This window comes from Ceratotherium simum, chromosome 29, assembly GCF_057802395.1.
Source record: "Ceratotherium simum simum isolate JZ-2026a chromosome 29, ASM5780239v1, whole genome shotgun sequence".
Lineage (NCBI taxonomy): Eukaryota > Metazoa > Chordata > Mammalia > Perissodactyla > Rhinocerotidae > Ceratotherium > Ceratotherium simum.
In genome coordinates, this window is record NC_141928.1 from 22,060,636 (window position 1) to 22,084,527 (window position 23,892).

At 52.3% G+C, this 23,892-nt stretch overlaps 1 protein-coding gene across 15 annotated transcripts in view; it reads right to left on the minus strand.

The window, feature by feature from the left end:
* Nucleotides 1-23,892, minus strand: part of ZNF618 (zinc finger protein 618) — a 182,305-nt gene that overhangs the window by 59,175 nt on the left and 99,238 nt on the right. For all 15 annotated transcript variants that reach the window (XM_087419245.1, XM_087419243.1, XM_087419242.1 and 12 more), the window contains exon 3: nucleotides 8,023-8,282. In XM_087419245.1, the coding sequence (XP_087275371.1) occupies nucleotides 8,023-8,282 (260 nt within the window). The remainder of the gene's footprint in view (nucleotides 1-8,022; nucleotides 8,283-23,892) is intronic.

The window sequence follows — 23,892 nt, forward strand, 5'->3', positions numbered from 1 at the left end:
TAGCTCCAGAAAAGCTCAGACCCCTTTCAGCATACACAGAATGCCACAAGGCAGAAGAGCAGGCAAATGAGGGAAGAAAGACACAGGAGGGGACAGAGAGATGGCTCCCGACAACGGGCAGGGCCCTATCTAGCTCAGACATCTCAGTAGCTGCTGTTCACAGATCACATGCTGAGGAGCACCTCTTGGTTCTAAGATGCAGCGGGAGCTGGGTCCCCGGCCTGTGGGGGACAGGGGACCTGGAGAAGTCAGTTGTGGATGAGCTGAGGCTCTCTGGGGCCTGGACGCAGACCAAATGTCCTCAGAACCAGGGTCTTCCAAGTGGAGTACAACTCTCCTGGGGATATGTGAGCACAGGCAGTTTTAAGAGAACCAATCACCCAATCATCAACTTCTGAACATATTGTTTCCTAAGATCGATGGGCCAGAGGACGTGGTGGGCGGGGAGGCCCCACTCAGCCGGTTCTCCTTTCACCTCTCCGCTCACCTCCACCCTTCTCCCAGGTCACAAACGAAAGATGATTCTCTCAGCCACCCCTAATCCCACCATGGTGGCTTCCATGGATGGACATCTCGGGGCTCCAGGCAGAGAGGTGATCCGAGATCCAAAATGTTGCTGCTGGATTTAGAAAGTGAGTGGCTCTAAAGACTGGGAACAACTCCTCTTGCAAATCGGGTGATTTCCAGTTCTTTGCTTTCAACAAAATTGAAGAAAGATCTAATGGAGTTGTCAGCGATGAGACCATTAAAAATGATGTCTGATGATAGACCCCCGTGCGATTTTTGGCATATGGCTCGGAAGGAGTGCAAAGAATTGAGTGACACAGCTAAAACAGAACTCCATCCATCGCCGGCTCCTTATTTCTGTGATCAAGCTTTCTAAGCACTTACACTTATGAAAACTGAAAAATGGGAATGAAATGAATGCTGAGTCTTGGCTCATTCAACAATAAGAAATATTAATTCACGAATACATGAGCCAATTGAGAAAGAAATAAGGCCCCATCCATTTTGCAAAGAGGTGCATTTTCAATATTTTTTACTTTTACATTTACTATTTATCTAAACCTGTTTTTGGCAAATTGTATGCTAATAACAAACTCAATCTGGAAAAAAAATGTTTTCAATTGTAGAGCTTTATGATCCCAACAAATTTTCCAGAAATTTCTATTTCAATTGACGTACTTCTTGTTGTGGGAGACGAGTGTGAAAGAGCGATCAATAAAAGACTCTCAAGCACAAAAAATATATTACATTAGGATAAAATCGTGTGCGAGAAGTGGACTGGAAATAACAGTTCAAGGGGAAAAAGGGAAGATGCAAAATTTCTGACTGTTAAAGATGAGCTTGTTCATATGTTTTTTAAATGGATGATGGCGGATACTGAACAGCAGAGGGGTCTGGATTCCCTTGGATATATTTAAAAGAGTGCTTCACAGTTTTCTTTCCAAAATTCCACATTTTTTTTTTTACACCATACTCTGGAAATTATATCCTTTGCAATTATTTAAACTTGGGATAGAAATAGCAGATGTCAACTCACAAATGTGAAAGGGAATATACTTTCTCAAAATTCTTTTAGGAGGTATTGAAAGGGAAAAGCCTGAAGCCATCGGCCTTTTAGGTTCCTATCTCTCCAAAGGGAATCCCAGATACGTCACATCCGAGACTTCAGCTAACACCACTGTATCTGTTCTGCATTTTTTGGCCCCCCTTAAAAACACTTTCATATTTATTACTTCACTCTGCCCCAACAATCCTACTGGAAGGACAGGCAGACTTTATCATACCCACTGACCGATGAAGAAAGTACGGCTCAGAGAGGTTAAGAGGCTTGTCCAAGGCCTCACAGCAAGGCAGACCCTTGATCTCTAGGCTTACAGCCCCGGGGCCCTTTCCAGTGCGGACCCTCCAACCGGGAGTCCCGCCCCACCTTGGACCTCCAGAGTAAGCGTCATGGGCAGACAAGACGCGCCTGGGAGGGCGGCCAAACCCCTCCTTTCAGAGTGGCTGCAGCAAAGGGCTGAGTGTTGGCTCTGGCAGGCTTGGGCACTAACCACTGCCAGCAACCTATTGAAACAGGAAACTAACTATCAGCTGGCACTACGAAGCAGGACCTGGCACCTTCGCTGCCCCGGTTTGTCACAGACCAAACCCCACGTGGCCACGTCTGAATGGCTGTCTTGCTTCTTGCAGAGCTGTGGCGACGCCTCCTGGCTGGAGCCCCTTCCTCCTCCGTTCCCTGCCCCTCCTCCCCAGGCAGCCCTGCCTGCATGAAGACACCTCCACCCCTTGGTGCTCAAAGCTCGCTGCCTAGAAACATCCCTGCAGAAGCCAGTCTCTCAGTGGTCCCTGTCTCCCCCTCCCGCACCCCAGCCAGTGACCCTCTGACCACCCACGTCCAGGACAGGAACTCACTTCCTCAAAGGTCTATGTCCGGTTACCAAATAGCTCCCATAATCACCAAGTCCTTCCTTTTACCGAGTGGAAACCACCTCCTGGTGACTTCCTCGTGCTGGCTGGGGCTCAGCCACTCCATCCCCGCCCACCAGAATGCTCTCCGTTGTGGATACTTAGGTTCCATCATCTGCCCGCCACACCCCCCACCAACCCCCCAGTCTCCCCCTCCATAGGACAAAGGGCTCTTCCACAGGGCTCCTCCCCAACTAAGAGTTAACTGAGAAATAACCTGGTTGGTCCACACCCTTCCTCTGAAGGGGAGCCCAGCGGGATCACTTGCTCCCTCTATGGGGAAGCCCCGAACCCCAGGTTTCCAGGCACCTATGGCTCTCCCTGGGCTCGCTCACGTGTAAGCTCCCCTGGATTAAGGACCATGGTCTCACAGCACAGACAGCACCCACTTCTTGGCAGTACCTTCTGACCACCACGATGGGATCCAGACATCCTTACTTCTTGGAACCAGGAAATGCTCCACGGCCTGGACACCCTGACTGCTGGAAACCCAGCTTGGCTTGTCTTCCCCATCCAGGACAAGGATGGCAAGCAGGTCTCCTCTTTAGATTTTCCAATTCTAGTTGACTGGCAGTGACTTCTTGGTGTTCTGTGTTGAGAAGGATTCTGAGGTGTGCTGTTGCTACAGCGTGCAGTGAACAATCAGCGATGCCCGCCATGAACGCGGAACTGGAGAGCAGCAATGGTGATGCCTTGTGTATAGCATTCCTCAGAGAGGAGCTCCCGAAACCTCAAGTGTGGTTCTGCCCCTCCTCGGGGCTGCTGTGCAGAGTTCTGCACCCAGCTTGTCAGGTGGGAATGGGTGTCTGTTAACTCATTTCCTCTCACTTCTGGTTTTATCCAACAAGGTCGTCAGGGTCAGTATTACCTCTGCTCTTCTTGCTAAAAAAATGAAACTCGGGGTCTTGCCCCCAAACCCCACACCGGCTGCAACGGCAGTGACGCTCTTTCTAAGAGTGAGAGACACCCTTCTGGGCACAAGGAACCTCTGGCATCAGGGCAGGAGCGGCAACCACTGCAAGCTTGGCAGCCGGCCTCCCGGCACGGACCCCCCTCCTGCCTCACCCAGCCCGAGAAGCTGCCAAACGCCAGCCACGGGTCTACGACCCGGCTCTTCCAGGGGCAGTGCCTCGGATAACGTTTGTGTCATTGGGAACACTGTCTGACGGCCAGCAAAGGGCCAGCGGCGACTTGGGGGTGAGGACGAGGGGGATGATGCTCAGAGGAAAGGCAGCCGGGAGGCTCCCTCACTGCGCAGCCCTGGGTGACAAAACAGGAAGGCTATTCTATTCAGCAACAGAGCCCGGCTCCGAGCCCTGAGCGTGGTGGGGTGAGTGGGCACCCAGGAGGTCCTCAGTGCCACAACACCCTGAGCTTCTCCGCCAAGTGCCCGGGAACACGGTACCTCCCCGAAGCCCAGCCACCAGGGCACAGATGCATGCTGTGGCACGAGCTCATTTACAGGGATGGCTCTAACCAGCGTTCCTCCCCAGCCAGGTCCCTGGGAGGGTTTCCCCTCCTTGTTTTACTTCCAGAAGTGGGTGGGAGGGGGGCGCTGAGAGGTGGAGCAGGCCCTCCATGAAGGTCATCTCTCTTCCCTTCCACAGGCCTTTGTTTGCCCCTCCATAAAATGAGGGAGTCAGGGGTGTCAGATCTATAGCATGTGGAGCCCCACCACCCATGTCCACATCCACAGCAGACATCAATAATCGATCATGCCACCTGTTAGAATTGTTAACACAGAACCCCTACCAGCCGGCTACAGTGGCTGGACTTGGCCCACAAGGTAAAATCTACTCGCCATCTTGAGATTAGATGAGTTCAAAAGGTACACTTCCAACTTTTTTTTTTTTTGGCCTTTCTTTCCTGGTGCGGAGGCCAAGCTGGACTGCTCTGAGACTGCCCCGAGACTGCCCCTTGGCAGAAACTACACCCTCAAGGAGGAAAGTCTGCCTGTGGATGGGAGACAAGCCGCCATAACTGGCAGGGAGCACCCTGGCCTGCTCTGGTCCAGGCTCCACAATGGCAGCTCCACCTCTAACTCCTCACTGTGGCTGTTCACCTTTTTCACAGGGGTCTGCCAAAAGCAGGTTACTCAGAAATTTCACAAGATCCTCGAAGTCCCTGGATTCGACGGAGGCCATGCTAGAAGGTTCCCTGTGCAATTCTTGGATGAGAAAACCAAGGCCCAATTACAACTGGTGACACCTCACCCAGTACCAGTTTTCTTCCCCATCCCATTTTTTCTCTACACCACCCTGGCTTATTTCTTAGATTTGAGAATAAAGCAGAAAATATTACTACTCTTTCTCCTTTAAGAAGTACTTTAGGGGCTGGCCCCGTGGCATAGCGGTTAAGTGCATGCGTCCGCTGCTGGCAGCCTGGGTTCGGATCCCGGGTGTGCACCAACACACTGCTTGTCAGGCCATGCTGTGGCGATGTCCCACATGAAGTGGAGGAAGATGGGCACGGATGTTAGCTCAGGGCCAGTCTTCCTCAGCAAAAAAGAGGAGGATTGGCATGGATGTTAGCTCAGGGCTGATCTTCCTCACAAAAAAAACACAAACGAAGTACTTTACCCTATTAATACTAGTCCCACTGCTAACAACAGCCAATCGTCTACTAAGCACAACGTGGAGTGTTTTGCATCCATTATCTTATTGAATCCTCACATAAACCCATGAACTTGCAGTTGTGAGGACTGAGGCACAGGGAGGTCACGTAGCTTGCCCCAGGTACAACAGCTATTAAGTCACAGAGCCTGGATTCACTCTCAGTCCGAGAAGCCAAGCTCGTTCTCCTTGCACAACACTGTTCCCTTCCACTGCCCCTCCCGATTCCCACACCCACGAGGTGGCCAGGACAGAGGCCACGCCTCACTTAACAGAAGAGGACACTAAGGCACAGAGAGACCAAGGACTCCGCTGCTGAGCAGGAGTTGCGCTGGAAACCAGCACAGGTGGCCGGTGTGAGGCCCGCGGGCCCTGGGTCCTCACCGTGCAGGCAGCTGGCTCAGGAGGAGTCCTGGCGGTGCCCGAGCATGGCCTCCGGAGGCTCTCCCTGCGAGTCCATCCCAGGATTCGAATGCAACCTCCCCTCACTGGGCAGCTCCTCATGAAGGGCAGAAACGGCTACTGGCCCAGCGAGCCTTAAAACACACACCCCAAGTGAGCAAGGGCACGTCCTCCCCTCGGTTAATTAACACATCCACTAGCAGCCGAGAGTCCCCGGCCTCGGGCAGTGAACACTGACGGAGGGAGGTGACACACAGGCCCTGAAAAGACCCTGCTCTCATTCGGCTCTGGGCTAAGTCACTCACGCTCTTCACCAAATATCTCTGGTCCGCCCGCCTCTGTCACACGGAGGATGGCATCTCCCGGCCTCCTCGAGCGTGGGACTAGTTCTGGCCAATGACCAAGCAGAACTCACACTTCTCACTTCTGGGTTGCAGCAGGTAATTACCAGCGTGAGTCCCTCCAGAGTGGTCTTTCCCTCTGCCACGTGGCTGGCAGCATTCCATATAACAGCTGCTTTTAGCCGGGGCCCAGAGCGGAGTGGAGCCCCTAACTGACCCACAAGGACATGCAATGTGACTAAGAAATAAATCTCTGTGGTTGTGAGCTACCGAGACCTCTTTTTACTTTTAGGATCTTTTGTTACTGCAAGATCACCTAGCCCCATCCTGACAGTCACAGCACTGATGTCAACACTGCTTTCTAGAAGCCAGTAGTTCGCTAGGTATGGTGGGGTAGGTATAGGGAGCAGAGAGTCATAGATCTGACAAGTCTTGGAGCTCCAATCCCTAAGGGCTCCCAGTCTTGCGGCAGAGACAGGCACGGACAAGGCCCCTCTAATATAAAGTAGATAAAGGGAAGTGCTCCAGGGAGAGGCAGGGCAGAAACAGACCACTTCTGACCAGAAGAGATCAAGGAAGGCTTCCGGGAGGAGGTGGCACTGGAGTCGGCCTTGAGGTATGGCTGTATTTGGGCATGTGGAAATGGGCAAAGACATTCCAGGGAGAGGGAACAGTATGAGCAAAGGGTAGGGTATGGTGCAGAAGAGCAGACTGTGCTGGAACGAAAGGTCTGGGAAGATCAGAAATAAGAAATAGGGCTAGAGGGCGCAGGTCATGGAGGATCTTGATGCTATGGCCTTGACCTAGACACAGTGAGGAGGCCCAAGTTAACAAGCACAGAGCAACGTGGTCAGTGGCTCTGCCAAGGCCCTTGGCAGCCCGAGCGGAGAGCAGGTTGGGGCAGGGAGACCCAAAGGCACAGCTGTTAACGGGATGCTCCAACGACCCAGGGGGGCTGACGGAGCCACAGCCAGCAGAGGAACAGCTGGGAAAGGGAGCAGGCAGCTGACTCCCGGTGGATGGGAAGAGAATGCAGCAGGACTTGAGTCGAAACTTGGGGAAACAGACACAGGGGGACCCGCCCACGAAGCCCTGGGTGACACACACACATGGCATGCCCCGAGGAGGTGAGCAAAGCTGGACCAGGAAGGACGGGCAGCGGGGAGGGAGGTGGCAGCACTTCTAAAAGCACCCTGAGCCCTGGAAACAGGAGGAAGGTGCAGATGAAACCGGAAACTGGGACCAGACTACGCAAGCCCTCCCTGCCAGGTGAGGCACGTGGACTTGACTTTACAGACCTGGGGCTGCAAACTTGCGGCCCACGGAGTGACTCTGACCCTCGGATGTTTTGTTTGGCAGATTTCAGAAGCTGAATTAGTCGCCAGCATTTAAAGCCAAAGAATCCACATCTAAATTCTCATTTCTGGCATGCAGAGATCTGGCCACGCTGAGCTCGTCTCCCCACCTAGTTACCATCAGCAGCAGCTGAGGAGCGACCCCCCTCCGTGTGGGAGGCCTGGGCTCTCCAGCTGGACACGGTCCCCACCACCTGCCCGTCTGGCTCATCTCTACTTATGCTAAATATATGTGTCTGTTGGGCCTTGCGGGCATCTGCGTTTGGGAACCCGGCAGGAGTGCAGGCAGCCCCCGAGGGGTATCCCCTGGCTCACGCTGAAAAGAAAGGGGTGAGACGACTTCTAAGAAGCTGGTTTCCAGGAGCTCCTCGGAGCCTGGCCCAGACCACAAAAGGCAGGGGGAGGCGCCAGTGTGTCACGAATCCCCTCCTGGCTGGGCATCCGCTCTGAGCAGGACCTGCATTGAGAGCCGCCCCCAGTCAAGCTGAGGAGGAAGAAATGCAGACAGCGATTTAGGATACTGAGCGATACGGGCCGTGCTCCACCCATGGGGCCTGGGAGCCCAAGGCGTGAGGGATTTCCTGGGCCTGCAGAGAGTTCCAGACGTTTGACTTGAACGTAGTCTTAAAGGATGGGTAGGGTTTTGCTATGTCAGGTGGAAAGAGAAGAGCTCCAGGCTAGAGCTGTGCAAGCAGAGGCGAGTGTAAGAGCCTAGATCTTTCCCTGAGGGCAGAGGGTAGCCCCCGAAGGCTCTCAGCCAGAGAGGGGCAGCGATCCCAGGCTGCTTGCCCCACGTTCCCACCCTGCTCCCGGTCCCGACCCTCGAGGACGGGCACTCACCGAGGGTCTGCTGGTTGCGGACGCCGCCGATCACCACGCAGATCTCGGCGGGCACGTCGCCGGTGCCGTCCTGGCCGGCCGCCTTCTTCTCCCCCTTGGCCTCGCCCTGCCAGATCACCTCCTGGATGCAGTCGTCGGGCAGCTCTGTCTTCACCTTCACCTCCGTCATCGTCCCCTGCTCGGCACTCAGCGAGGCCTCGGCGGGCACGGGCTCTGGCCCCTCCACCTTGGTGCTCTTCTGGCTGCGCTTCAAGCGCTCCCTGGGAAAGAAGAGAGGCTGCTCAGGGTGGACCCCATGCCTGCCTCCACACCTACCCGGGAACCTACCAGCCTTGGGTAGTTCCAAAATATTTAGCTACAGATTCACCTCTCACATGCACCTCACCCTAAAGCCCACGACGTCCCAACCCACCCCCCATGGCTACCGCCAAGGGTCCTCCAGGGAACCCTGGGGCTCCACGGAACACAGTTTGAAAACCACTGCACTAGCATGGCTCTAACTCCACCCATTTTACAGATGGGGAAGCTGGGGTCTAAAGAGGTCTACATACACCCAGTAACTCTTGTAACTACAGTTACAAGAGCCCTACAAGGGCAGCTCCAACTGGTTGCTATCAGTTCTCAAGCTTCCATGTGCACAGAGATCAGCTGGGAATCTTGGTAAAATGCAGATGCCGGTTCAGCAGGTCTGGGGTTCGGCCTGAGATTCTGCATTTCTAACAGGCACCCAGTCGAGGTGGGCACTGCTGGTCCTCAGTCCGCACTTGGAGCAGCGAGGGTTTAAGTGGCTTGATGTGCGCCAAGTAGCCGGTGCTGTTCCCCTCACTCCTTGGCAGAAGGGCCAGGGGCCTCACTCAGCTCTTCCCCTCCTGTTTTATAGAAGCCGACACTGCGAGCCACAGGCTCACGCGGCTGAGATGTCATGGAGCCAACACGTGGCCCCCAACACTGGCCTCTACGCGGCTCTTCAAACGTCAGGAAGCATCCTCAAGGCAATGAGCTCCAGACTGAGTGGGCAGCGCACATGTGACTTTACGAGGGGGACGCTGCGGCAGAGGTGACGTGCCCAGGGCCACACACAAGATCAGTGGCTGGCCAGGCTGTTCTCCTCTCAACGTGGCCCTCTGTGTTATCATGAGGGTCCCTCATCCTTCTGGCAGGGGGATCGCCATCCTGACTCCTGTCTCTGGGGCGGGGAAGCCGAGATGTGCACAAACCCGGCATGTTCCAGGTCCTGGGGATGCCGCCCTGGCCATGGCCAGCCCCGCCAACTGCTCCAGAGAAGCATCTGGACTGTGAACTTCAAGGCCCAGACTGCAGGCACGCTCAGGCAAGGCCTGCCAGCACACCAACCGGACCTCAGGGGAGGCCCTGGCTGGGAGGCAGGGACCTGGCTTCTGGTACTGGACCTGCGGGGGCCTGCTGTGTGACTTTGCACGAGACCCTTGTCCTCTCTGGGCTCCAGGAGCTCCGTCACAAGAGCATGAGTTTTATCAGGGCTGCTGTCTGCCACAGCGCTCAGCTTTCTCCCAGGTTGGGGAATTGAGCAGAGAGAGAGAGGAAAGGCCCCAGCTAACGAGGAGCGGGCAGAGAAAGGCCAGTGGGGAGGCTGTGGACTGACCTGTGTCCTCCCCCAACTCACATGGTCAAGTCCTGATCCCTAATGGGACTGCAGCTGGAGACGGGGTCTTCAGGTGGTAATCAGGGACACATAAGGTCATAAGGGTGGGGCCCTAATCTGATGGGACTGGGGCCTTAGAAGAAGAGGAAGAGAGATCTCTCTCTCCCCACCATGTGAGGACACACAGAAAAGGCAGCTGTCTGCAAGCCAAGAAGAGGGTCCTCACCAGAACCCAACCACACTGGCACTCTGACCTCAGACCTCCAGCCTCCAGAACTGTGAGAAAATAAATTTCTGTAGTTTAAGGCACCCAGCCTATGGTATTTTGTTATGGCAGCCTGAGCTGCCCAAGCTAACTAAAACTCAGGACTCCGAGGGATAGCAGAGGAGTGAGAAGAACAGCTAGGAGCAAGGGCTGTGGGGTCAGCTACTTCCTCGCCGTGTGACTTGAGCCAGGCTACCTAACCTCTTAGCCTCAGTTTTCCCACCTGCAAAATGGCGCTAAAAGGGTTGTCATGTGGATTTCAATCAACCAACACATGAAAAGTGCCTGGCCTGTACCAGCTCTCAAGACATTATTATGAATAATGACAAACCGTTAGAGCATCTTCAGCACCCAGTGGGCCCCATGACACCTCCTCCTAGTGTGTCTGCCATGTCAGGGCCACCGTCTGTCACTGTCTGAGCTTTTGCCCTTCTCCACAACGGGAAAAGTTAAAACTGGATGATTCAATTGCCTCAGCCTTCATTTCTTTTATTTATTTAAGAAACACTTAGAGTTTCCTATGTGCCGGGCACTGTTCTCACACACTCACTCCTCTTATCCTCATTAACAACACTGTGGGGGAAGCCCTGGTATTATCTCCATTTTACAGATGAGCAAACTGAGGCACTGAGAGGTTAAATAACTTATCCAAAGTCACATGGGTGGTAAAAAGTGGAACTAAGATTTGATGCAGGCGTCCTGGCTCTTAGCCGCGATGCACCCCCAGACGGGGACAGAAGCTCGCAGAGAGAAGCCCCGCCATCCGTGCCCATAGCAGCTTCTCTTGACCTTCAGCATCCAGAACAGGGTCAAAACCAAGATGCTAGTGGGTGAGCAGGAAGATGGGAGGCTGCCAGGCTTTTCTGGCTGCTGCTGGCTCCACAGGGGACACCCTGAGCTAGAGCCCCCTGGTGAGGTCCAGCACGCCCTGGGAGGGGAGCATGTCTATCCCGTGCCTCCAAAAACACCTCAAGTTCAGTGAGGCCCCAGGAGCACAGCCAGGACCAGCAGGTCTGAGAAGTTTCAAGGGGACAGCTATTGCTCTGGGGAGGGAGGACATTCTTGCCAGGCAGCCCGCCACAGACGGGGATGTGCCGGGGGTGGGGAGCACCCTGGCACCGAGGCACGGGAGCAGAGGCCGGCTGACAGCCCCACAGGAACAGGATGTGATGAAGTGAGATGGAAAGGTCTTGATGTTGGATCATCCCAGGGCCACATCTCAGAACTATCACTCTCCAGCTGTGGGTTCCTGCGTAAGCAACTTCACCCCTCCAAGCTTCAGTCTTCACACCCATACAATGGGGATAAACACAGCACCTACTCCACAGCGCTGTGATACAGAGACAATAAGACAAATGTCTACAAGGGCCCTAGAACAACGGCCCCAGTGGAGATGTTCTACAGTATCTCCTGTCTTGTAAGGGATAGGGGAGGCGAGCGCGCAGAGGATGTAGGGAAGGGTCTTACATGGCGGAGACTTCAGTGCCTGGGCTGTGGAGTCAGACTGATGGAAGTTCAAACCCCACTTCTATACCACTTCCCAGCTGGTGATGCTGAGCGAGCCCCTGACCCTCTCTGAGCCTGTTTCCGTATCCATGAAGCAGGGATCCCCACATCTACTCAAAAGGCCTTGTGAGAATCAACTGCAAAAACGGAAACCCAGGACCTTGTCTAGTGGGACTCACAGACGACCATGCTGATGGAAACCGGTGACACAAGTTGCTGAAATTCCCACTCCCTAGCTGAGACACGTGGGCACTAACGGTCAGCCAGTCCTGCTGCCCTGAGGCTCGCCAGGCACAGAGAGGGAAGTCAGGGCCCTGTCTGACCTTCAGTGCCAGCCCGGCGAGAACGCAGCCCACGGGACTCGGGCCAGGGGCAGGCAGACGGCTGAGGACTCGCCCTGGCTTGGCCCTGGCTGGTCCCGACCCTGGCTGCACGCAGGGTTAACCCCGAAGCATGGGGCAGATGCGTCTCCCAGCACCAGCAGAGACCCACCAGAGGGGAGGTGTCCAACCCGCCACTGTCTCCCACAGCTGAGGCCACACGAAGGGAGGGGAACAGAGTGGACCCCCCGCCCAGAACACCCTCACCCCACCGTCTTCACCACCAACATTGTAAAGCTCAGCCTGGGCCTGCGAGCACTTGACCATCCCGTCTGCACAGACTCTGCGTCCCTTCCTGCTCCCAAGGACCTCACTGCTGACATGGTGATGGGAGGGAGACGCTGGTGGAGCCAGACAGGCTGGGCATCCGCACACCCTGCGACCTCAGACAAGACTCCCCTCTCTGAGCCTCAGTTTCCTCGTCTGTCAAAGAGGGACCATGATCCTTGCCAGCATGGGGGTGGGAGATGAGCAAGAGAGATGGCATAGAGCAGATCTCAATGGATGGCAGCTGCCATTATGACGACAACATCGGTTCACGATGACAGCCCTGCCTCTGGGAAGCCTTCCCTGCTTGCCCGAGATGGAGTCAGAGTCCCCTCTGAATGCCCCTCTGCCTCGCACAGGGGACTCTTACAGCCGTCCTCCTGCTGTGTTCTAACGAACGCATTTCGGCTCACACGCACCTTTCCGACCTCCCAGTCTAGCTCCTAGCTCATCACCTTGTCTTACTTCCTTTGCAGCCTTGGCTGCCATCTGAAATATTTTGTCCGTTTGCTGACTCACCAAATCGCACACGCCCTAAGAGCAGGTGTGCACGGCTGTGCCGCCAGCACCCAGTCAGCACACAGTAGATGCTCAGTGAATACTGCGCTTGCTGAGTGATCGGAAGATGACCTGCCTCCTGGTGAGTGAGTGCTGGGACTCGAGCCTCCTGCGCGTCCTCAAGGTGAGTTTGCAGAATGGATGGTCATCCATTTGCAACAGGCCTGGGCATAAACACATCAGAGGAGAGGCCCCCTCCAAAGGCACAGAGCACACAGCAAAGCCGGGACTTGAACCCGCATCTCCCGACCTCTCATCCTTTGTCCTTTCTGCTGAAGGACCTGCCTCAGGTCACCAGAAGTGCCCCTAACATCTGGGCGGGGAGGAATGGCTCCCTCCCATGGGAAGGCAGGCTCTGCAAAGTTCTTTTACCCCCACCCCAAACAAATCAGAGGACGCGCTGGGAAATACAACAGCAGTGTGACCAGCCCACGGGAGCTGAGAGCCACGTGAGCCCCCCTCACCCACAGGCATGACGGCACACACTGGTCCACTCCCTTAACCGTGACACCCTTGCGCCGAGGAGACGGGCACCTTCTCTTCCCCTGGCTTCACGCTTCAGATTTACAAGACCAAATCTTGCTTTTCTCGGATGCTCTGCACTTAATTAGGCGTCCTAATAACAATGGAAGCGCAGAAGTACTTATATCACTTTGAATTAGGAGCGCAGCTCCTTCCAACTTCTTTAAAAATTTTTTTTTCATATATCATTTTTTAAAATAGAGCTCATTATTTTAATTATATCCATTTAAATGTACAGTGAAGCCCTTGGATATTCTCAGCACGAATCATTAGGTATATTAGTGAAAAAGCACTCGGCATCTATCTACACGCTGACACTCCATAATCTATTCTATTTGTGTCGCTGTAAAATAGATTTATATATAGATAACTACAAAATAGTTGCTCAAGATATGCTATGAATTTTATATTTAACCCGAGTCACACTTCAACATAAAATCTCAAGTTGGGCACTAAAGGAATATTTCTCGGTAAGTACATACTGTGTGGTCACCGGTTACTGCTCACGCCAGAACACCGGAGAGAAGCCAGACCAGATGGGTCTCTGCCCAAGGAATTCCCTAAGAGCCCTGGCCTTTCACTAAGGCAATGGTTCTCAAAGTGTGTTCCTCGGAGGCCCAGGGGTTCCACAGCAGTGGCCCAGAAATACCCATGAGGCCTGAATGAGGAGGGTGGTGTTGAGTAGGGCTCCAAGACCCTACTCTCTCTGTCTTCAATATGCACAGCTTTGCTTACTGCCTGATATATATGTATTTAGGCTTCTTTCTCCCTGTAGTGGGGTAAATGGCAGCACCCCCTCAAAGAGATGCACAGTCCTAACCCCCAGAACCTGTGAATGTGACTTTAATCGGAAAAAGGCTCTTTGCAGATGTAATTAAATTAAGGATCTTGAAACGAGATCATCCTGGATTATCTGGATGGGCCCTAAATGAAGTGACAAATGTCCTTATAAGAGACACACGGAGACTAGACAGACAGAAGAGGGGACGATACAGAGAAAGGGGCACCGGCAACATAACCACAGGGCAGAGATTGGAGTGATGTGGCCACGAGTCAAGGAATACTGCAGCCATCAGAAGCTGGAAGAGGCAAAGAACAGATTCTCCCCAGAGCCTCCAGAAGGAGTGTGACCCAGCTGACACCTTGATTTCAGACTTGTGGCCTCCAGAACCGTGAGAGAATAAACTTCTGTCGTTTTAAGCCACCCAGTTTGTGGTACTTGGTTACAGCAGCCACAGGAAACGAATACAATATGTAAGACTCAATTTGAAGAAACGGGATCAAGGCGGTTGAGTTTGCAAACCACTGCCCTCCACTATGCTGTTTTCTTTCACTTCATTCTTATCCATCCCCGTTACTGTGTCTGGCCAGTCCAACGTGCCCGCAGACCCTGCCTGGGGAGGTTTCAGAAACCAATCTCTTCCTCTGGGTCTTACCAGATGCTTCTTCTGGTGGCTTACACCCACCCCACCCCATGTGGCGTTCACGAGAGCCCTGTGGCCAGCTGGGGAAACCGAAGCACAGAGCAGGGTCTGTGTCTGTTTTGTTCACAGCCACGTTCCACTCCTTGTGCACGAGGCCCGGTGCACAGCCGGGACTCAATCAAGACGGTGAACGAATGGCATGACCCACGTCACACAACGCCCAGCGATGAGCTTTGTCTGGAAACCATTCTTCCGACGCCTATCGTGGTGCCATTCCCACAAACCCTGCAGCCTAAGACAATGCAACCAAATGACTTCTCAGTGGATCTGAGGCCCAAAGACAAATGCCATCTCTGGCCAAGTTGGAGGAAGAGTCCCAGGAGACTCCAAGTGCCGGAGAATCAGACAACTTTGTTTTGGGCACAATTTCTACATCATTCCACCAAAAATGCCAACGCTTGAAGTTCTACCAAGTCACAGTAGTTATGAGAAGTCCTCGGCATGCAGCACTTCAGTCCTGCCCCTGCTGTGACTTGGTTTTCCCATCCGCAGGCGTGAGCTGGAATCTGACGTGTAAGGTCCTTGTGGAGGCCAGACCTCCAGCCAGCAGGGTGCGTGTATCTCCTTGCACAGGACGGGGGCAGTGCATCCATCTGTGCCCCAGGACTCAGCCTGAGGACCACTCCACCCCTCCAAAGGCTGCTGTTTATTTACTCTGGTGCTTTAGCCACCTAAAAAAATCTCTAATCACAGTGTGTAAATAATGACTTGGTTAATTCCCTCTAGAATAAAACTTCATTAAAAGACTCCACTCATTAGGAATGAGGGTTAACTGGTCTCAAGTTGAGCTTAAATACACTCCCCACGAATGTGTGGATGCACGCGGTGTTAAATGAATTAACACACACCCAGCCATGACGTCAGGGGCCGTGTTCACCCTGCTGCAGAGACTGACTACTGACTATGTCCTCCAACTCTACCCATCTGCCCACCCATTGACAATCTGAGTGCAAACGATTCTTATCTATTCGTAGACGTCAGCAGGCCCCTCCTTAGCAATGCTTCCTAAGTCCAAGCAGGTTGTCGCTCCACCATTCCACCAGAGCTGCCATTTCCAAGGCCTCCTGTGACCTCCAGGCTCCTAGCTCCAATGGTCCCGTCTGGGTCCTCAGCAAACTCGTCCTCTGTCAGAGCCTTTGACAAGCTCCCCTCTCTCTCCTCCATCCAACTCTTTCCCCGCTTTGCTCTGTGCTCACCCGGTGGACCGCCCACCTTCTGGTCACTCCTCTGTCTTTCCCTGATTCTTCTTCATCAACCCAACCCTTATAACGTTGACAGGCCCCAAGGATCAGTTCTAGAACCTCTTCTACTTCTGTCCACACTTACTCCTTAAGTGATCCCATCCAGACTCAGGCTTTTAAAGATAACTCTATGATGATGAATCCCCAATTCTCTCTCCAGCTTAGACCTCCTGAACTCCAGACCTGCATAAGCAGCTGCCTGCTTGACACCTCCCCTTGGACGCCTGACAGGCACCATATTTAACAGGCCCAAACTGAGCCTCTGCCACGCTGCTTCCCCCAAGTCAAGAAAACAATTCTGACTCCTACCCAGCGCTCTTTCCACTCAACCCTGCAGTCTAAGACGCCACAATCAAGTAACCACAGACTTCTCCAATTCAGTGAGCTGCAATTCCATCCTTCCAGCAGGTCACAGCCAGCCTCTGGAACTATCCTTGACTCTTCCCTCTCTCTCTCCCTACTAATAAATCTACCAGCAAATCCATCAACTCAAAATACGTCCAGAACTGACCACTCCTTACCACCCCACGGCCACCACTCTCATCCAAGCTGCCTTCCCCTCGCTCCTGCCTTGTAATAACCTCACAGCCAGTCTCTCTGCTCCTACCCTTGCCCAACACCCCAAAATCTATGTTCAACACAGCAGCCAGAGTGGACCTGTTAAAATAAGCCAGGTCATGTCACTCTTCAGCTCAAAACCTATTTATGGTTCCACTCTCACCCAGACTAACAGCCAGAGTCCTCGCCCCGACCCTCAGGGCTCTCCAGGACATGCCCCACGTGCCCGCTGACCTTGTGCGCTAACACTCCCCATCTTGGTCCCCCCTTCCTGGCCACACCAGTCTCCTTGCTGTTCCCTGAGCACCAGGCAAGCTCCCACCTTGGGCCTGGGCACTCGCTCCTTCCTCTGCCTGGAATAGTCTCCCCTTCCCCAGGTGCCCCCATGGTTAGTTCTTCACTCCTTCAGGTCTTTACTCAAACATTCCAGTGCTAGTGGAGACGTCTGTGGCTGCCTGATCCAGAACGTCGCCCGTCTTCCCCCACCCCCGGCCTTCAACACTCCATATCCCCCCTCCCTGCTTTACATGTTCTGCGTTCCGCATTTACCCTACATGTATCTAACACACTTGTTACCTCTCATCCTCTCCACTGTCTGTCTCCCCAACTTAAACATGAACTCCAAGAGGATGGGGACTTTGTCTCGTCGGTTCACAGTCACATCCCAGCACCTACAGCAGCACCTGGCACGTGGGAGGTCATCAAGAAGCATCTGTTCTTTAGAGGATCCAAGGAAGGAGTCCTGGGAAGGTCAACGCCAGCCTTCCAGGCATCCACCACCCCCGCAAAGAACTGCCGACGGTTTAACTGCTCCAGCTGGTCCTCACAACTGGAGAAGCGACGGCCCATCCGTCTGGCCCTTGGTATAACATGGAGATGGGTCCCAGGAGGCAACTCTCTGAGTAAGCGAAGCTCATTCCTGGAGTGTCCAAGTCTTATCTTTATCCTTTCAATGGAAATTTTCGCCAATGCTACACATTCTTCCTACTTTCTGAAATGCCCAAATAGAGGAGCCTGGTAATGCTCTGACACCAACTGGTTTTTTCTTCCAGCTTTATTGAGATGTTATTCACACATAACATATGTAAGTTAAGGTGTACAAGGTGATGATTTGATACTGCAAAACGACGCCAACTCTTGAGGATGCAGGGTCACTATACAAAGATCAATTAGCAGATTCGGGTCCTCTCTGACATCATCCTGGGGGCTGAGGTCTCTCACCAAGGGTTCTGGGAATGCCCTCCTCTGCTTCTGACGGGCTCCTGCTCTGAATCTGCCCTCTAATTCCATGCGGTTCTGGGAGACCTCCAGAGGCAAGGGCTCTACCCCACTGCTTTCTGTATCCCTGTGCCTGGGCCCTGGCAGATGTCAGCTAACGTCTGCTGAACGACACAGACAGAACATGACCAGATGTAAATACGCCAACACGCAGAGTGGAGGAGATGCTGGTGGTGCTGATGGCGATGATGCAGATGACGCAAACAACAGGGTGAGTGAGGACAGGGGCCACTACGGCGTCCTGAGTGGCCGTGACATGCCAGGCGTGGCGCTTCACGCCGTATTCACCATCTCATTGTTCTTCACAATGCCTTAAATGGCAGGCAGTTCCGCTTTACAGATAAGAAAACCGAGGATCGGAGAAGCAGAGTGACTTTTTCACGATTGCATAGCTTTCTAGGGACAAAAGCAGGATTCAACTAGGTCTGCCTGTGCTTTTAATCATTTGGACGATTTCTGTTTTCTCTTCTGAAGAGAACAGAAAACAATAAAAACATCTGTTGAATGAATGAATAAATAAATGACTCAATGACCAGAAGCTCCAAGAGATAGGCAACGTATTCCCTTGTCTCCTACTGTATTCCTAGTATCCTGACATAACAGGGCACAGTCTATCTCTGCCACAGAGAAAAGTGCGTGGGCTCTGTGTGGGCTGTTGACCTCCAACTCTCCCTGAAGTGTCCTAAAATGGCTGCTGGGCTCACCCATGTCCTTTGGATATAAAGAGTCTCCTGTTTTTAGGAGGAGACAGAAATCATAGTGAGGATAAAGGTTGCAACTTCACCATTAGCCTGGAAGGGCCAAAAGAGAGAACCTAGTGCAAAACCCCAGTTTTCACAAACCCCAGGAATGAGGCCTGTGTCTGTATATTTACTATTTCACCCATGTTTCAAATCTTTACGCCATCACCCAGGCCTTAATAATCCTCAGAATTATCTGCACTTCCATTTCTGTCATGTATCACTGATATATTTTAATAAATAGTCAAGTAGAAAAGATTAGATTAATAGATTAAAACTATTAACCTATTAAACAACTCTTAACAGTCTAGAAATTCAAAACAACCTACAAAGCATAAATATATCATTAGTTTCACATAATTCTTAGGCACTTAATTTTCTTCAATGTATGGTGTCAGTCAGCCACAACGCTGGGTAATACTGCAGTTCAGAAAGGCAGCACGAAGATTTAAATATTAAGAGTTAATTCCCTGGTTAATTTAAACCTAAAATAGAGAAAAGCAGGAGTCTGAGCAACGCCGTCAAGTTGCAAACTCCTACATTTAGCAGGTGGGGCCCTCCGGGTAAAGCTGTAACTTCTTCCAATGGTGTCGTGGCACATGGAAGGTTGGCCCAGGTCATTAAAAAGAATTACCGTCAACAGCATTTGAAACAGATGCACCGCCTTCATTTTGCAATGGGTCTAGCAGGGGCACAACTCAGATCCGCTAGCAACGTGCACTGCTCTCTGAAGAGCCACCTCGCTGCGTCTCCCCTCACACAACCATCGGGACACTGCAGACTCAGGAATTCTCACCCAGACAGAAGCCCCTCGACAGGCAGGCGGGAAAGGGAAGGTGGCAGAGGAACCCATGCCCACTGTCTTGCATCTTCCAGGGCACCCACGGAAGGCACCAGAGGGCAGGTAACTCAACCAGCGAAGGAGGTGGCCATACCTAGGTTCTCATGCTGGACATACAAGGAGGATAAATACACTCCTTCTGCCACCAATGTTATTTCCTGCCGAGGCTGTGACTTAGCAACCACCCATTTCCCTCACTCTGATGGCGAAGTCCTCTGGCCACTTCTCTTTGGAATGAAAGGTAAAGAAGCTTCCCAACAGGACCACTCACCCTCCATCCCACCCATGTTGACAACTGATGCCGGAGCTGCCCAGCTGCTCACAGAGCTTTGCCATCCTCCAGTGTGCTCCCCCCGTCCTGGCATTACATCTGGCCTCCTCCCCTCCACACTCCACCCACCAGTGCTGAGACCAGCCGATGAGAGACTGAGGTTTATAATGCACAGCCGGCTCTGTCCACCACACTCCATGGTGAAGACCCAGACCTGGGCCCTCACTGCCCAGACAGACAAAAGAGACTCCTAAGTACATGCTCTGGGCCTCCTAAGGTGTTTGGGGATGATAAACTGGATGCACGGACCGTTCCCAAGCCTCCTAACCTGCCCACACCTCCCTTTCTTCATGTGTAAGCTGAGGATGTTAACAGTCACCACTAGGGGTTGTTTAGAAGATTAAAGCACAGAGATGTACAAAAGGTGCCCAGAAAGGACCACACACATAGTGGGGCTCAATAAATGTTAGTTCTTTTCTCCTGTCCTTACCAAGCACTCGCCAGAGAAAACGTGAAAAGTTTGGTCAACCTACGAAAAAGATGTGCTCTCAGGCCACGCACGGAGTACTCATAAATCAATGTAGAAGAGGAATTTTTAGCCCCTAGGAAATCAAAAGGAGTGGTGGGCACCGGCCCTCCATTTGGCAGCGATGAAGAGGAGAGATGGGGACACACGCTGCAGCCAAGTCCACTGCAGGATGGGAAGACAGGAGGGATCAAGAAAGTAGGTGTGGATGTAACGACGTTCTTAACCACCATGGTTTGCGTGGAAGCTGAAGGCGGGTCTGACAGTGAGGTTGTGGAAATTTCCCAAGTTGCTTTCTCAGATCAAAGGCCTTTGTCATTAAGGGCCTCAAGAAGCCACCAGGCCATGTCATCCTAGTTACCATTGTCAAGACTGTGCTTCTTCAGGACGAGGCAAGACTTCCAAATGCTCTGAACTGATAACTCCAGCTTCACAAGAACTTTCTTCATTTGCTCAAGGAGCACAGGTGGGAGACTCGAGCTGGGAGGGCGGACTGAGCAGAGGTTCCCTAGGGACCCCAATCACGTCCCCTTGCCGGACCACCGCAAGCTCGAGAACCACACCGCCATTTGGCAAAAATGATTCACCGATTTTAACGTGCATGAGTTGTAGTTTGCATTTCTATGGCTGCCTCTAGAGGGCAAACCTAAGGATGTGTCTGAATTTTCAAGAATCTGCTCTATTTGCCAAGTCTAGGACTAACAGTAACTGATCAAGCAGAGAGTGAACTCTGCCCACCAAAAGAGCAACTGGCCCCTCTGGAATAAGTACATGGACCCCCCCCCACCAAGTCAGCCTGCAATTTATGGTTTCTGTAGCCAAACTTTGCCCAAAGTTTGGTAGGGTGAGAACACACATTTCTGGAAACCAAATGAGCTCCCATAACAAGAGCATCAACCTAGAGTGAAGATGAAGACCCAGCCTGACTAAAATATACCCCGAGTTCTCAAGTAGTTCATCCTGCTAAAACCATACTGGTCACCGAGCAGCACTGGGCTACTGTCACTGTGAACTTCTGTGCAGATAAAGTTAATTTGTTTCAGGCTACTTTTATTTTACTGATGAAAACCGAAATGCTTAACAACAAGAAGGTATTATTTTAGAAAGAATTAGGCAGCCACACACCCATGTGGTTATCAGATGAAAACGGTCCACTGGTGAAAAATCTCAGCTTAAAGGACAAGACTCAGCTGGGCCCAAAGCCATCTGACTATTTGGCGACTGTGGACAAGTCTATTCCTCAGTTCCCTCTGGGGGACGGAGGTGCGAATCACTGCCTCAGAGGGCTGCTGGGAGGCTCAAACGTGAAAGGTGCACGAGCCAGTAACTGGATTGTGCACAAACATGAGCTCCGTCCCCACTCACATCCTTACCTCTAGCCCATTCTCCAACGCCCATGCTCCATGAGAAATCAATTGGCACCCCACTGCTACCTCCTCTTAGGAATGGAAGCCAGCATGGTGGTGATGTTGGTGATAAAAATAAACGTTCAATGAACACCTGCTAGGGGCCAGGCACTGTGCTAAGGGTATACATGTTATTATTATTATTACACTTACTCCTCCCTACAGCACTATAAGAGAGGTATCGATATAATCCCCATTTTACAGACGAGGAAACTGAGGTCAGGTTAACCAGCCCAAGGTCACACAACCAGGCAGTGGACAGTGCCAGGATCTGAACCAGGCAGTCTGGGCTCTTCAACATTGTGCTAAGCTGCATGGCCTTTAGTAGGGCTAGAGAGAGGGAGAGGAAAATGCCCGCAGACAAGACTTGGAGAAGCGTGCTTTTTCGGATGCAGGATTCAAACGATGCTTTGCTGAACTGGACTGAAAAAAAAATGGCCTTTCCGAAATTCCCTTCCAAGCCTACCTTCTAAGGGTCTGCCTGTCCTGAACCCTTCGTAACACCTCTTTAACATCTTGCCCTTGCAGTTTATTCTCTTCCTGGCAGCCAGATGATCCTTTTAAAATCAAATCATGTTATGCCAGTCCTATGCTCAAAATCCCCAGTGGTTCCCCAGCTCATGCAGGGTAAAGGCCAAAGTCCTGACAATAGCCTCCAAGGCCCTCTATAGCCATATCAGTCTCCCTGCTGTTGCTCCAACACAATGCATGCACTCCTGCCCCAGGGCCTTTGCACCTGTTGTTCTCTCTGCCTGAAATGTGGTTCCCCCAACGACTGCTTGGTTCAGTCCCTCGTTTCCTTCAGGTCCTTGTTCTAATGTCACCTTTTTGGTGATGCAATATTTCTTTTGGTTCTCCAATCCCACTCCCTGCTTTTCCCCCACAGCACTTTTTATCATATGATGTACCACATATTTTACATACTTATTATGGCTCCACTCTCGCTAGAACATCAGCTCCACCAGGCTAGGGGTTTCTGTCCGTTTTGTTCACTGCTGGATTTCCAGCAGCGAGGTCAGACCCCAGCACTGAGTAGGCCCTCAAGAAATATTTGTGGAATGAATGAATGAATGAGACTTGGTCTTATCATCATTTCCTCCACCCCACTCTCCCCATCTACAAGATCTTGATCACTTGTTAGCCACTTGGTACAAACAGTAAACAAATGAGTCCCTTAACCTCTTCCTTCCCTGGTTTCCTTATCTCCAAAATGAGAGGGTTAGTCTAGATTATCTCGAATCCTTCCAGCTCGGAAAACCTCCAACTGACAAAAAAAAAAGGCATAATTCTTCAAGACAGCGAGCCGGTAGCTACATTGACTTGATTATAAAAAATGCATTTCCTTTAGACTTTTCCCCAGTTAAGCCATCCCACCTCTTAGAATAAGTGAGGTTTGGCTGCGGTTGTGCGACGTGATTTGTCACCCGCACATCAGGTCAGCGTTAACCTCAAGTGCTGGGATTGCTGGTCTTGTAAAACCGACCCAGGTCAGGTTACGAGGAAGTAAACCAAACCACACTCGGCTGTGTCTTAGGATCAGAAACACCACCTCTCCATGTCCCCCTCAATTTAACACTCATTCCTCAGCAGCCCATGCTGTTGGTTTTGGGGTTTAGCCAGAGGCCCTCTGAGAAGGAACAAAATTAGGTGTTCCGGGCCAAAAGGAAGGCACTGAGACGCAAGCAGACCCCGGTATAATAACAGAGTGTGCCACAGCACAGCAGGGAGCTGGGGGTGGGGGCCGCGTCAGAGGGTCCGGGTCCTTCCAGGCCACTCCTGACCAGGGCTGTACAGCCGAACTCTGACTTCGGGGAGCTTGGGCCTTTGCTTCCCCATCTTAAACAGGGACTGGCTGAGTCTAAAGCTCTACACAGTGTCTACAGGTCTACACCCCACCTGGCCCATCTAACCCAAGGCCAGGGTCACATTCACCGGCGGAGTTGGCTCAGGCCTACACTAACGTTCTCCTGACGTTTAATGTATAATTCACTCACTTCTCAGACTGAACGGTGGGTCACTATACTATAACATCGCTTTGGTCTTTCAAGAATGCTCTGTGAGCTTTAATGACGGAATCAATATAAACTCACTTGGAAGCTCCTTCAGAGGCTCTGCCTTCTTGACAGGGCCTCAGAGGCTCCTCCAACGTCTGTTAACTCATCGCTCCAGACCGACAAGCAGGAGGGCACAGTGGGTGAGCACCAGCATCCGAGAAGTCAGACCCGGGAAGACAGCCTGGCTCTACTGCTCACCTCCACTGGGCAGCCTGAGCCCATAAACCTCTGTGCCTGAGCTTCCTCATCTGGAAAGTGGGAATATGGAGAGCACCTCCCTCACAGGGCTGTTATCAAGACTACATCAATTAATAGGAAGTTAGTCTCTGTAAATCCCTTAGCTCAGAGCCTG